General features: G+C 39.9%; 1 protein-coding gene across 6 annotated transcripts in view; it reads left to right on the forward strand.

Moving 5' to 3' along the window:
* The window catches only part of TBC1D5 (TBC1 domain family member 5), a 541,587-nt gene that overhangs the window by 287,559 nt on the left and 240,000 nt on the right, over window positions 1-14,028 (forward strand). For all 6 annotated transcript variants that reach the window (XM_067737391.1, XM_067737392.1, XM_067737390.1 and 3 more), the window contains 4 exons: window positions 2,969-3,077; window positions 4,545-4,634; window positions 4,735-4,809; window positions 5,927-5,994. In XM_067737391.1, coding sequence (XP_067593492.1) covers window positions 2,969-3,077; window positions 4,545-4,634; window positions 4,735-4,809; window positions 5,927-5,994 — 342 coding nt within the window. The remainder of the gene's footprint in view (window positions 1-2,968; window positions 3,078-4,544; window positions 4,635-4,734; window positions 4,810-5,926; window positions 5,995-14,028) is intronic.

Below are 14,028 nucleotides of genomic sequence, written 5' to 3' on the forward strand. Positions count from 1 at the left end.
GGTTTACACATCCATCTACTCTCTTTAACTTTTTAAAATTTCTTTTTCAAATCTGAGTGCTAAGCACACAGTAGGCACTAAATAGATGTTTATTATGTTTACTCTGTATCACAGTTTAATGAAACACCATTCCATAGAAGAGAAAGACAATTAATACGTTTTCTTGTGGCCTTTATATAGTATCTCTGTTGTTAGAGCTCTCCATCAGTTTGAGATTTGTGCCTTAATTGGAACTATGAGTACCTATGAATAAATTTAAATGATTGTGAATTTCAGAGAGAATGTTTCCATTTCACATGCCTCAGTCTCCTTTATTCTTTACCAACACAGTAATCAAGGCACAGGGTCTTGTTTGAGCTAACAAATAATTATCCTTCATTACGTAAGTGGTGTGTAACTTGACCTTGAAAGGCTCCTGACCTTGACAAGATGGCAATGAATCTAGCCACCAGGTGTGTCTACTTTCACAATGTCTTGGTACTTGTGAATAGGAGCTGATTTTGGAAGAGGCTGGAGGAGTCATTGCCTCACACTTTATCTCTCTGATCGGGAAGGTATTGGCGTTTTCAGGCCATGGAACTGCATGGTCTCGGACAAATTATTCCATTTGAAATCTGTGCTTTCTGTTCATAGACCACAAGCTATTTAAACATAGGCACGTTTTCGGAGATGTACTCCTGTAACGCTCTTTGTACTCGTTTTTTATCTCATCTTTGAGTATTACTACAAACTGTATAAAAACAAAACTTGAACTGTGAGATGTGGGTAATATATGTGAAACTGTTGGGAAATGGATAATGTATTTAAAATATGATAGATAATACAAACGGACTAAAGTGATGTTCCAAAAACTCAAGAATTCAGTGAACATCTCTTTGAACTTGGAGTGGCTAAGAATTACTTAAGCCTGAAGACAATGGAAAGAGCATCAAGAGGAAATAAATGTTAGGTTTAAATTATACACAAAAAGCTTCAGTGTGTTGAAAATCAAAATAATTGTGTTAAAAATACATATATATGGGGGCTTCCCTGGTGGCACAGTGGTTGAGAGTCTGCCTGCCGATGCAGGGGACACGGGTTCGTGCCCCGGTCCGGGAAGATCCCACGTGCTGCGGAGCGGCTGGGCCCGTGAGCCATGGCCACTGAGCCTGCGTGTCCGAAGCCTGTGCTCCGCAACGGGAGAGGCCACAACAGTGAGAGACCCGCATACCGCAAAAAACAAACAAACAAACATATATATGGCGGACAAAGGTGTGATGTCTTTAAGGTATGAAAAACTTCTCTCAGAACAATAAGCCCAAGGCACCAAGATAAAAGCTGTGTTATAATTATTATTAATAATGATATTAATTTTCTAAAATGTTATGATATGCCAGTCCCCTTCTAAGGACTGTTCATATATTTTAATTCTTATGATAATTATTTGAGGTAGATGCTATTATTATTATTCCATTTTACAGAAAGGAAGTTTTAAAAAAGAAGAAATAAAATGGCCCAAAAGCATGAAAAATTTTCGGTTTTACTAATGATACAAAAGCAAGCGAAATCAAAATGAAATATTATTTTCTTCCATGAATAGCGTGATGGAAATAAGACATTTTCATGGAGTAGTGGTAGGAATTTCTTTCTTTCCAGCACAGTGTTGGCCTGTGTGTCGCATTTGTCACACTTAGCCACAAGCCCCTTCTGGCAGAAGCTTGGCGCGGCTGGAGATCAGTGCTGCGGGGCTGAGGCTGGAAGTTCTCCTGCTCGTGGCATTAGGGAACGTGCCATTGCCTCGGCCACTCTTCTGGAAAGCTCTGTGGGGAAGATGCAGCTTGCTCTGCAGTCAGGGTTTTGCACGTTAGGTGTGCAGTTGGTTATGATACCGGCTCTAAGATTGCCTTGCGTATGGCTGTCCTTTCTGAACACGAGTGGGGTCTGGCCGGCGACAACTGTGCATTACAGAGAAGGGTGATTGAGGGGTTTAGAGGCATTCTCTCGCGAGTTGGTCCCTGAAGAGATTGCCAGGCTTGCAGCTTTGATAATAAATTTTACATTATAAGTTTATTGTGGCATTATGGAATCTGAGAGAAATTTCATAAAGCTGCACTCAGTAGCCTCAACTGTTGACAAATGATTCTTGATGTTTAGTTTGGTACCAGACGCAGGGAATATAGGTCTGCTTCCTTTATTCAAACTCAGTAAATGGTTTGGGACAATTAATTTCCAATTGTTTCCCAGTAGGGCAGATTTACTTGTATATTAATGAGGCACAGGTGTTGGGCCCCTGGTGTCTGCATGCCTGGGAGGCATATTTCAGTTGTTTATCTCCTCAGCCATAGGTGCAGGCGGCAGGGTACTCAAGCTTGCCTTTCACAGTTTTTACAGTGAGGCTTTTTAATTTTTTTGATGTTTTTTTCACATTTGCCTGCACCTGTTAAAATTTTAAAACTGATCGTGTGGAAAGAAGTTGCAGAGATTTCAGTAGTAAATAGTACTAAAAACTAAAGAAAGTAGTCTTCTATATAATTGCCCAGCTTGACATGAAAGAAAAATGAGTTGACTTAATGAGATATTTCAGGTGAGAAGCCAATATGATCCATGGCCCACTTTTTGGTTGTGTATTTTTGGAGCAAGTATATCTTTGTCAATGGCTAAAGCAGTCATATACTTATATTAATATTCATTTTTTTCTTGTTGATTCACTGAACTGCAGTACCATCATTTTAGAGGCAGTGGAGTAGCCTCCATAGACATTATGAATTTCGGTAGCTGGCATAATTATAGCGATCTACATATTCATTAAATCTACTAAAGAACTCTGTCCAAAAAGACAGCCATGCGTTCAGAAACAGTACACAAATAAATATATACGTTTTAAAAGTTGCATTTCTGAGACTTATTTAAAATTAAATTCCTGTAGCAGTCCTCTCCAAGCAGAGAATTTTAACAAAAGGATCCCCATGCTTTGGTTTCTTGCATCTAGGAAAGAATGGGAAGAACTATTTGTAAACAACAATTACTTGGCAACAGTAAGGCAGAAGGGGATTAATGGGCAGCTGAGAAGCAGCAGGTTCCGCAGCATTTGCTGGAAGGTAAGAAGAAAATATTTATTTACAGTTTGTAGTTGCAGTATATCAACACTTTACCTGATGCCCCGGAAGATCACCCATGCGGGGGATCACTGAATTTTCCAAGAGACTTCACTCTCGAGGTTTGGGCTATCCAGGTTTATCTTTCATAGGACATTTGCTAATAAGGTTGAACCACCTTAGTCCTGGATAACCGGCGATGGTGAAGGAGTCATTTGAAATAACGGTCTTTTCATCCCATGTGATGGTGTGGAACTCAAGCAACGCCTTCCGGGTCCCCAGAGGCGTTTGCAGAAATCCTTGCTGCTGGAAGGGGGTGTGCGTGCGTGTGAATGTTTTCAGGCTCCTATTATATCAAGTGCCGTCATGTAGTCACTCTCCCTTTTTTCTTCACAAATAACAGATGGAAAAGATTTTCCATATTTTTTGTACTAGAAACACCGAGAGAAGGGCAGCAAGAAGGAGAAGTGGAGGGAGATTCGGTCAGTCTCCTTTCAGAGAAAGCCCATCAGTCACCACATGAGTGATGATGAGCTACAGTATCTCTTTCATCGCTCGGAAATCTGTCCCTTTTTGTTCTCTCAAAGTGAATCAGTTTAGATTGAGACTCACTTTTAAAATGACTTCTCTTGAAAGTTGTTTAGGATTCATCTGCACAAGTTCGGCATACGGAGCCTGCAGGTGAAGACAGTAAGGGACACGTAATGTAGTAGACAGTTTGACATTTAATTATTGAGATTTAATAGTCGAAGTGCATTTTCCTTGCATTTGGTGCAGGCAGTGGAGGCAGGGGTTGTGCTGCTCGGCTGTTTGTACACAGGAGGTTTGGGCCCACCCCCAACTCCTTGTTGTTGAACTTTTTCATGTCTCCTTCATTGGCTAAAAATAAACTCAAACCCAGATTTTTTTTTTAATGTTGTATTAAGCTAAATTAAATCAAATTTGTCTGTTTAAGAATGCTTGTTATTTTCATAAGCTGACTGCTAGTTGTAAATTACGTTTTCTGCTGTAGAAGGAACGGCTTCAGTGCTCAGGCTGTGTCCTCAGATTGTTCCTCTCTGTCCTTTACCTGCTTGTTTGAAGACAGATCTGAAACCTTGAAACTAACAAATTGGATCTTGCGCCTGTTAATACACCCCAGCAGCCCCCCCTTAATATAAGAATGTAAAATAGAATTGTACTTGAACCTCAGTGAATTTTTCTTGTTCACTTTTATTATAAATTTGGAGGGGAGGTTGATTCCACCTTGTGATGTAGCTTTTGGGATCTTGTTCTTTGGCCTTTGTTCACTTTTGGAATTGTCCAAATTTCTATATTTCTTAAATACCCCCAAATACAATTGACTGAGGATTGGAATGGTAACATGAATATGAATATCTTCTTCAGTTTTCAGGGGGTGCCATTTGCCATAGTTTGACGTTTTACTTCTTAGGATTTTTATGAAAGTTTCCTTTTTTTTTTTTTTGACAGCTCTTTCTTTGTGTTCTTCCTCAAGATAAAAGTCAGTGGATAAATAGAATTAAAGAATTAAGAGCATGGTATAGCAACATTAAAGAAATAGTAAGTTGTACTTTAATTAATGGAATTGTTTTCTTAAGTATGCTTTGGAGTCCAGTAGCCTCTGATCTTTGCATTTGTGTTTTCTCTCTTTCTTTCCCAGCACATCACAAACCCGAGGAAGGTTGTTGGCCAGCAAGACTTGATGATCAATAATCCCCTTTCCCAGGATGAAGGGGTAAAGTTTGTCTTTATTCATATCTCAACCGCTTTTACCCATAAGAGTATGCTTATGTCTTGTTATCCATCACCACGAAAGCAGTGTTATACCATACCAATTATTATTATTTTTTTACCCCACGTGTTATACCACCTAAAACCAGATGGGCTTTATTCCATGCTGTGTATGGACAGTGTTGTAGGAAGCCAATGGTCTATTACTGGGGAAGGGCACTGCCAAGAAGAGGCCCCAGGGGTCTGTAAGAGCCGAAGGTCAGAGAGAAGAGCAGGAAGCTGAGGGTTGAACTGTCCTCCCAGGGTCGCAGGGGGGGGAGCGGAAGGCTGCGGAGAGCCTCCCTTCCTGACAAAGGTAGAGAAGGCTTCACCTGGAAGGACCAGGTCACACGAAGGAAAGCAACTGTTTGTAGTGAATCTGTGAACAAGTTTTTAAAGATCACGAAAAAGATCAGGCCCACGAGGAGTAATTACTACCTCAGAGGTATTGATTATGTAACTTCTTCAGTTGCTGCTCTAATTCCTATTTCCGTGTTAATGGACTGTTTTTTTTTCTCTGTCTTCTACATAACATTAACATTTCTTTTTCCTGATACATGTAATTATTATAATATAGTCTATGTTATAGCAGCATGAAATATTAAGCAATTTTTAAAACTTTAAGTTCACATTTTAAAAAGTACATAAAAATCTATTTCATTTAAAAACCTAATAGAGCATAATAGAAAACGTTACATATCTTTCTTAGTGCGTTGGCAGTTCAGGTCAGGTTCAAGTGTGACCACTTGGCCAATGGGCCTCTAATCCAGGCGGACCTTTTTGTCATTGTAGGGGTAGCAGCAGATGTATAGCAGTAAAAGTATCATTCACTTTAAACAGATAGTAGAAAATTTTAAATGTACACAATAATATCACTGGAAAAGTTGATGTTAGAATAAGGATGTGTTTCTGAGATTAAAGTAGATTTTAATAAAAATTTTTCCAGGTTCAGGTTTCCTATCTGCCATGTAAAATCGTAACTCAGAGAGGGATAAATTTAATCATTTAATTATTAAATTGAGATCATAAAAGTCAAGCATAGTTGGGGTATTATTTTAAATAGGTTGCTTTCCTTATTTCAGAGTCTATGGAACAAATTCTTCCAGGATAAAGAACTTCGGTCAATGATTGAACAAGATGTCAAAAGAACGTATGTAAAACTACCTACAGGTTACTTTCAATAATTCAAACTGGCGTTACCTCTTTGCAATTTTAGCAAAATATACGATCTTAATTGAATGCAGTATTCTACTTGTGTTAACAGTTATTTTGGCCGAAGTTTGATAATAATAATCACTTTCTATTCTTAAAGTATAGATTTTTGTGTTCCCTTTGTCAAAGTAAATTACATGTATAATATTAAAATAATATGTAAATACTTAACTATTTAAATCAGTTTTTCAGTTCCCAATGATTATTTGAAGTCATGTGCTCTGATTAAGGTTATATTTTATAGTCTTAATACTGGTTTTGCTAAAAAAAATTATGTTTTGCTTTACACCTTTGAATCTCTTTCTAATCAAATTACTTTTTAAAGGACAACTATTATTTTTACCCCCCCCCTTATTTCTCGTCTTCTTCACACCATTCAAGTTTGCAAACAACTCAGTCTACTCAATATTTACTATATGAAGATTGGTTCTTTATTTAGCATGTAGTTAATGTCTATAACTTTTATATATTGGACCTCATCTTTTTGGGTCATGTAGTGAGAATTACATGGAATTTGTGTAGGAGAAGCCCAGGGTAAGTTCTAGCAATGTATGCTATAATCTTGGACAAGTTAATTTCAACAAACATCTTTCCCCCTTAGGTGTCCGTTTCCATAAAACAAGGATAAGAGTAACCACCTCAAGGGATTGTTATAGATTAACATGTTGATAATGGTAGTAAATTTGATGTATTTATACTTTAAACTGCAAACTAGATAAAGGTTAGTAAATTTGAGTTCATCATTGGGATCTGGGATGAGCCAGGTATGTGCAGAGTCCTGAATCCACTGCTTCCTTCCAGGTCCTCCTATGGCTCTGCTTGTCTACCCCACTCCCTAGTCCTTCTCCCCTAGTGCAATGTCAGGGCCACTGGCTCTTGACATTCATCTCTTTCCAGGTCCCAAACAGAATAATCAGATGACACGGCCTTTTATAAGGTTATGCTACATATTTAACACATGAGATTTCCTATTTTAAAATGGAAATAATTCAGAGGAGTCATGGGTTCAGAGAACAGCAAAACCGTAGCTAACTGGCCATGATGGTGGGTTGGAGGTGTGAGGGAGGGATCATTTTGATGAGCTTGCTTAGGACGGGGGACTAAGCAGTGATACGGAAGCTACCCTCCAGTGTCAGGTGGTGGTGCTGGATCTCCAGGAGGTGGTTTCAGAAGGCAGAATGCTGCTGTATTGGTTCCCGGGAGGCACTCAGTAAATATTTTTTGGGTAAAACAAAGGGATGAATTTCCTCACCAATCATTTAGGGAACTAGCTGGGTAATCAGTGTCAATAAAAGACTTCATAAAAACAAAAGGCACGGTGTATCTTGCTAACCAAGCAGTCAAGGTATCTGTTTTGGAAGATGCTGGGCAGTTATCTTAGAAAACTTGACAGCTTCTGTTTAAGAAGAGTTTTAGTGAGTGTCCTCTACTGTTGCCAAATGGAAATGGACATGTCATGGCACTGGGGCAGAGTCACACACTAGCGGCCACATGGGCCAGATTGGCCAAAAGAAATAGGAAAAAAAGAGAACGGCAAAGAAAAAAAGTTGGATGGCCAAACCAAACAAGAAGTGGCGTTGGGAGCCTCTTCATCATTTTGGTTCCTTAGCTCAAACGTTTCTGCTTTGCTGTGTGAGAAAATGTTATTTCTCAAAAGCTGTATTCTCGTAACTATTTGGTTTTATATTTTTTATGTATTTTTCTTACAAATACGTATGTGGGTATGCGTGTAACATACATACATGGCTATTTTTTCCCCCTTATGATTTGTCTTCACTGGTGCATTTTAGTTAAGTTGACAAACCCAAGATGCAGGGAAGGCTGCTAGGAGGCCTATAGTTCATAGCCTGGGAGGGGGAGGTTGCAGACCTGCTTGCCCAGAAGGCTCTCCCAATGGCTCTCCCCTACATTTAGAGGAAGTCTCTCCTTGCCATCTGTATATAAATTTGGGGGCAAGTAACTTAGCTTGTAGGGTAAGGGTGTCCGTCTTATTTTAAAGCCACCAAATTGCCTAATCATAAAAGCTGAATAGCTTAAATAATTTTTACTGCTTTAGGCAATACACCCTCTTTATTTATTTATTTTTAACAAATTTCATTTATTTATATTTTGGACACGTGGCACATGGGATCCTAGTTCCCTGACCAGGGATCAAATCCATGCCCCTGCATTGAAAGCACGGAGTCTTAACCACTGGACCGCCAGGGAGGTCCCGATACACCCTCTTTAGAAGGCACTGTGTTATCTCCAATGCATGGTTTTCAATCCAGTCAGTACAGCAGCTCATAAAGCAACAGGAGAAGAAAGGGAGACGCACAGCTCAGTGAATGTTACACGGTGTTACGCATTCACTAGCATTTGTGAGAGAAAATTTGGTGTTCTTTGAGTTTATATTTTACTGAATGTCTACTCTGTTTCAGGCCTGGGGGAACAGGGTGGTGAGGGAACAGGTGGTGAGTAAGACAGACAAGGTCCTGCCATCACAGGAGGTACATTTCAGTGTGGGTTGCTGGGGAGTGAGACAATGTGCCCGTCTAGATAAAGAGGGTAATGGTAGAGGGTGGTGATTGCTGTGAAGAAATCAAGCAGGATAATAGGACAGCTAGACGGGTGGCTGCTTTAAGAACAGTCATCGGCAACGGCATCTCTGAGAAGACGACATTTGAGCTGAGAAGTGACACATTTTAAATTTTTTAATTTATTTTATTTTTGGCTGTGTTGGGTCTTCGTTTCTGTGTGAGGGCTTTCTCTAGTTGTGGCGAGTGGGGGACACTCTTCATCGTGGTGCGCAGGCCTCTCACTGTCGTGGCCTCTCTTGTTGCGGAGCACAGGCTTCAGATGCGCAGGCTCAGTAGTTGTGGTTCACGGGCCCAGTTGCTCCGCGGCACGTGGGATCCTCCCAGACCAGGGCTCGAACCCCTGTCCCCTGCATCGGCAGGCAGATTCTCAACCACTGCACCACCAGGGAAGCCCCATAAGTAACACATTTTAAAAAGCCAGCCATGTGAAGATGTAGGGGAAGCCCATTCCAGGCAGGGGGGACAGCTGGTGCAGAGTCCTCAGTGAAAGTGGGCTGAGGGTTCAGAGGAACTGAAGGGAGGCCGCGGTGGCTGCAGGCGGGTGATCCCAGTAGGGAGGCCTGAGAGGTGGTCCTGCCGACCACAGTGAGGGGTTTGGGTTTGGTCCCACCTGGAGGGTACTGAGCAGGGGAATGAGGTCTGAGAAGAGAATTCTGGCTGCCGCGCAGTGGGGTGAAGCACGGAAGCTGGGAGGGCCGCCAGGAGTTGCTTGCTGTGTCCCAAGTTCAGTGGTGTTGGTGACATAGACTGAAGATGAAGATGGGAATAGATGAGGTGAGGACATACATTTTATATTTTAAAATACAAATTAGGTGTCATTATTTGTAGCTTTCTCACATTCTGTGGTTCTATTCCATTGTTACTAGTCTGTTTTGGGCCCTTTTTACGTCTTACCTGGAGTTTCTTACTTGTTTAACTGTTTTCCTTGGATCTATTAACTTTCTCTTCCAGTCCAACCCACGTGTTATAGCCTTGTTTTCCTGAAGCACATTTCTAGTCATGCTCCTACTTGCCTAATCTAAGACCTTCTGCGACTCTCTGTGGTTTGCAGAAGATGTACTCAACCCAGACTCCCGAACACACACACAGTTCCCTTTTAGGGCTTTCCAGTTACCTTTCTGTTATTGATTTCTCGTTTGATTTCATTGTGGTCTGAGGGCAGACACTGTATGATGTCTCTTCTGTCAAATTTGTTAAAGTGTGTTTTATGGTTCAGAATGGGATCTATCTTTGTCAGCATTCCATGTGAACTGGAGGAGAATGTGTACCCTGCTGTTGTTGGATAAAGTAGTCTGTAGATGTCAGTTAGATCCAGTTGATTGATGACATTGCTGAGTTCAACTTGGTCCTTACTGGTTTTCTGCCTGCCAGGCCTGTCCATTTCTGATAGAGGGGTGTTGAAGTTGCCAACCGTGATAGTGGATTCTTTTATTTCTCTTTCCAGTTTCATCGGGTTTTGCGTTGCATAGTGTGATGCTCTGTTACTAGGTGCATACCTGTTAAGGGTTGTATGCCTTCTTGGAGAATTGATCCCTTTATCATTATGCAGTGTCCTTTCTTATCTTTTACCTAGTGTTAGCATGGTACGTTGTTCTCCAGCTATTTACTTTTAATCTACATATGTTGTTCTATTTAAAGTGGTTTCTTAAAGGCAACGTATAGTTGGGTCTTGTTTTTTTGATCCACTCTGACAATGTCTGTCTTTTAATTGGTGCATTTAGGTGGTCTACATTGATGTTCAAAGTGATTACTGATATAGTTGGATTATTATCTGTCATATTTTTTACTGTTTTCTATTCATTACCTTGTTCTTTATTCCTACTTTTGTCTTCTACTCTTTTCCTACCTTTCATAGTTTTAATTGAGCATCTTAGATTATTCCATTTTCTCTCCTTTCTCAGCATGTTGGTTATACTTCTTTTACTTTTTTTCTTAGTAGTTACCTGGGACTTTGCAATATACATTTCAGCAAACCCACTTTCAAATTACACTCTACCACTTCAAAGATAGTGTCAGTGCCTTATAATAGCAAAATAATTCTGATTCCTCCGTGCGTGTCCCTTGTATGATTTCTGTCATTCATTTCACTTATACATAAGCATATGTAAGCGTATGTATCCATATGTATACATACACACAGGCATGCATAATTGAATGTATTGTTGGTATTATTATTTTAAACAAATTGTTATGTTATATCAGTTAAGAGCAAGAAAAAAGAAAGTTTTTATTTTACCTTTATTCCTTCTTACACTTTTCCTTTATGTAGATCAGAGTCAGAAATTATTTTCCTTTTTCCTAAAGAACTTTTAAAATAATTTCTTGTAAGGCAAGTCTACTGACAGATTCTCACAATTTTTGCTTATCTGAGAAAGTTTTTTTTCTCCTTCACTTTTGAAGGGTAATTTTGTGGGATACAGAATTCCAGGTTGGTGGGTTTCTTCCCTTTCAACACTTTAAATATTTCAGTTCATGCTCTTCTGTCTTGCATGGTTTCTGAGGAGAAGTTGGATGTAGTTCCTTATTCCTATATAGAAAAGATGTCCCCCCCCCCCACTTTGAGGACTTTATCTTTGATTTTCAGCAGTTTGCAAATGGTATACCTAGGTGTCATTCTTTTGGCGTTTATATTCCTTGGTAGTCTCTGAGCTTCCTGGTTCTGTGGTTTGGTAGCTGACATTAATTTGGGGAATTTCTCAGTTATTATTTCAAATATTTCTCCTGTTCCTTTTTCTCTCTCTTCTCCTTCTGATATTTCCATGATGTGTATGTTACACCTTTTATGGTTGTCCCACAGTCTTTGGATGTTCTGTTCTATTTTTTTGTCTTTGTTCTCTTTGCTTTTCAGTTGTTGAGGATTCTATTGAGATATCCTCTGGTGCAGATTCTTTTCTCAGCTGTGTCCGGTCTACTAAGGAGCCCATTAAAGGCGTTCTTCATTTCTCTTACAGTGTTTTTGTATGTCTAGAATTTCTTTTTGGTTCTTTCTTAGGATTTCCATCTTTGGCTTACATTGCCTGTCTGTTCTTGCATGCTATCTACTTGATCCACTAGAGCCCTGAGCATGTTAATCATACTTGTTTTAACTTCCTGATTCCCTAATTCCAACATCCCTGCTTTCTTTGGTTCTGATATTTGCTCTGTCTCTTCGAATTGTTTGTTTGTTTCTTGCTTTTTGGTGTGCCTTGTGAAGTTTGTTGTTGTTTTATGATAGCCAGACATTTGTACTGGCTGAAGGAACTGCTGTAAATAGGTCGTTAGTAATGTGGTGATAAGGTGAGGGGAGAGGGGAAGTGTTCTTTAGACTTACCACCAGTCTTTTAGGGATGTGCCTCTGGACTGTGCCCTTCACAAATGTTTCTCAGGTTTCCCTACCCACTTAGATGGGACAGGATGGCAGAGGGCATTGGAGTTGGGTATTTGCCTTTCCCCAGGTCAGTTAGGGTCTGATGGTATCCCAGCAGGTTAGCCTCTGGTTAACTAGTTTTCTTTGCAGGCAGGCCTTGTTAAGAAGAGCAGAGTGCTCTATTCAGATTGCCCCCTTTACCCCTTCACCTGTCGGAAGCTGAGGGGATTTTCCTCTGATACTTACTGTGGGAACCTGGTCGAGCTCCTGGAAGTAAATCTCACAATATTGTGTGGGCCTCCCTGTGATGGGGTTTTCCTGGAGTTTTTGAACTCTCAGAGCTGTCCAGTGAGCTTCTAGCAATCTGTCAATTACAGTTCAGGTTTTCCTTCCCCAGCACTGGTTCCTGCCAGGGGTTTTGCTTGTGAGTCTTTGTTCTGCTAAGTGTGGCTCCCTGTATTTGTGTGTCTGTCTCTCCAATTTTGGGGACAGCGGTTTGCCCTGTGTCCTCGCCTCTCTTAGGAATCCAAGAAGAGCTGTTGGTTTTTCAGTCTGCTCGGCTTTTTACTTGTTGTTAGGATAGAGTAGTGATGTCCAAGCTACTTATATGAAGAACCAGAAACCTGACGTCCCTCCAGAATTCCCTTTTAGACCAGTGCTCTGGCATTGTTTCCTGCACAGGTTTTTGCTTTCCATTTGCATTCTTCAGCTGCTCCTCTGCTGGAATTACACTTCCCCCTACTGCTCCCTGTTGGAGTCCTGACAGCTCATCCTTCAAGGCCTGAGTTCATCACCACCCTGTTCATGACGCATGTTCCAGTCTTTACAATTGGAAATCATTCGTGCCGATTCTGTGTTCCAGTGGAATTTTCTTAATAACTCTGTGATAATATTACTTAAGTTTATTTCATCTTATATTTATTTAGACCTGCCAGTGTGTTCAATCTGCCAATGTATTCGATACATTTATATTAATCTCCTTGGCACTGCAGATGCCAAGACAAATATGGCATGGGCCCTTAAGAAGCTCAAAGTCTAATAGAGAAAGCAGACCTAAAAAAAGTTACAGTGCAAAATAGCAATACTATGATGGAAAGAGTACGCACAGGAGCTCTGGTATCAGCCCAGGTCTCATCTTTCAGACCTGATGGTAACCCCTGGAGGGCATGGACCAAATCTTACTTCTGTCACACTGTGCAGAATCAGGGTTATGCTTATTAATAAATGCTCTTTGATGGTGAATCTTATCACTGATGATCGGTATTGTTCAATTTTAGTAATAACAGTCTCTAACATTTTCACTCTTCAGAAACATGAACACACTTAAAAAAATACTATTGTCAGCCTTCTAGTCTGAGTTTAAACAAGATAATTTCGTCTCGTGAGCTGTGTTGTTGCCATCATTATTGAATGTATTTGATCTGAATATGTCACCGTATTAAATATAATCTCCTCGTTCAACTAATTTTAATATTCTTTTCTTCTACTAACTTTTTTTTGCCTCAAAGCGTTTTGTATTCATTTCAATTAATTGTTCCTTACCTCAACCCAATGAGGTTGTTACTGTTCTCATTTTTATTACTGAATGAAAAACAAACAGCTGAAAATCAAAAGGTAAATCAAGTAGCTTCCAATTTACAGCATTTCGAATTCAGAACTTGAATCGTCCATTCTGAACCAATTTTGCCATGCTTCAAAGGCTGTAACATTAAATGAAATTCAGTATTATTTAAAATGATGGGAAATGTTGAGTTCAGAATAAAAGATCATTTCCATATTAGATACCAAAGAAGTCTGTTATTTGGTCTATCAAGGTCTATTCTAAAAGTATATTTATAGCGTCTACAACATCATTTGCAAAGTAACATATTTATAAGCTATTGCCAAACATATTTATAAGCTATGGCCCGGCTTTTCTTCAAATGCGTTCTCCCTCTCTCCTGAATTAAATGATTAAAATTCTTTAACTTACTTTTATTATTGTAATGGTACCTATGTTTAACAGTCGATCTCACTGCCTGTCAGGTTTCCTGGTCGTTGTCTTCAG

Source organism: Pseudorca crassidens, chromosome 5 (genome assembly GCF_039906515.1).
Source record: "Pseudorca crassidens isolate mPseCra1 chromosome 5, mPseCra1.hap1, whole genome shotgun sequence".
Lineage (NCBI taxonomy): Eukaryota > Metazoa > Chordata > Mammalia > Artiodactyla > Delphinidae > Pseudorca > Pseudorca crassidens.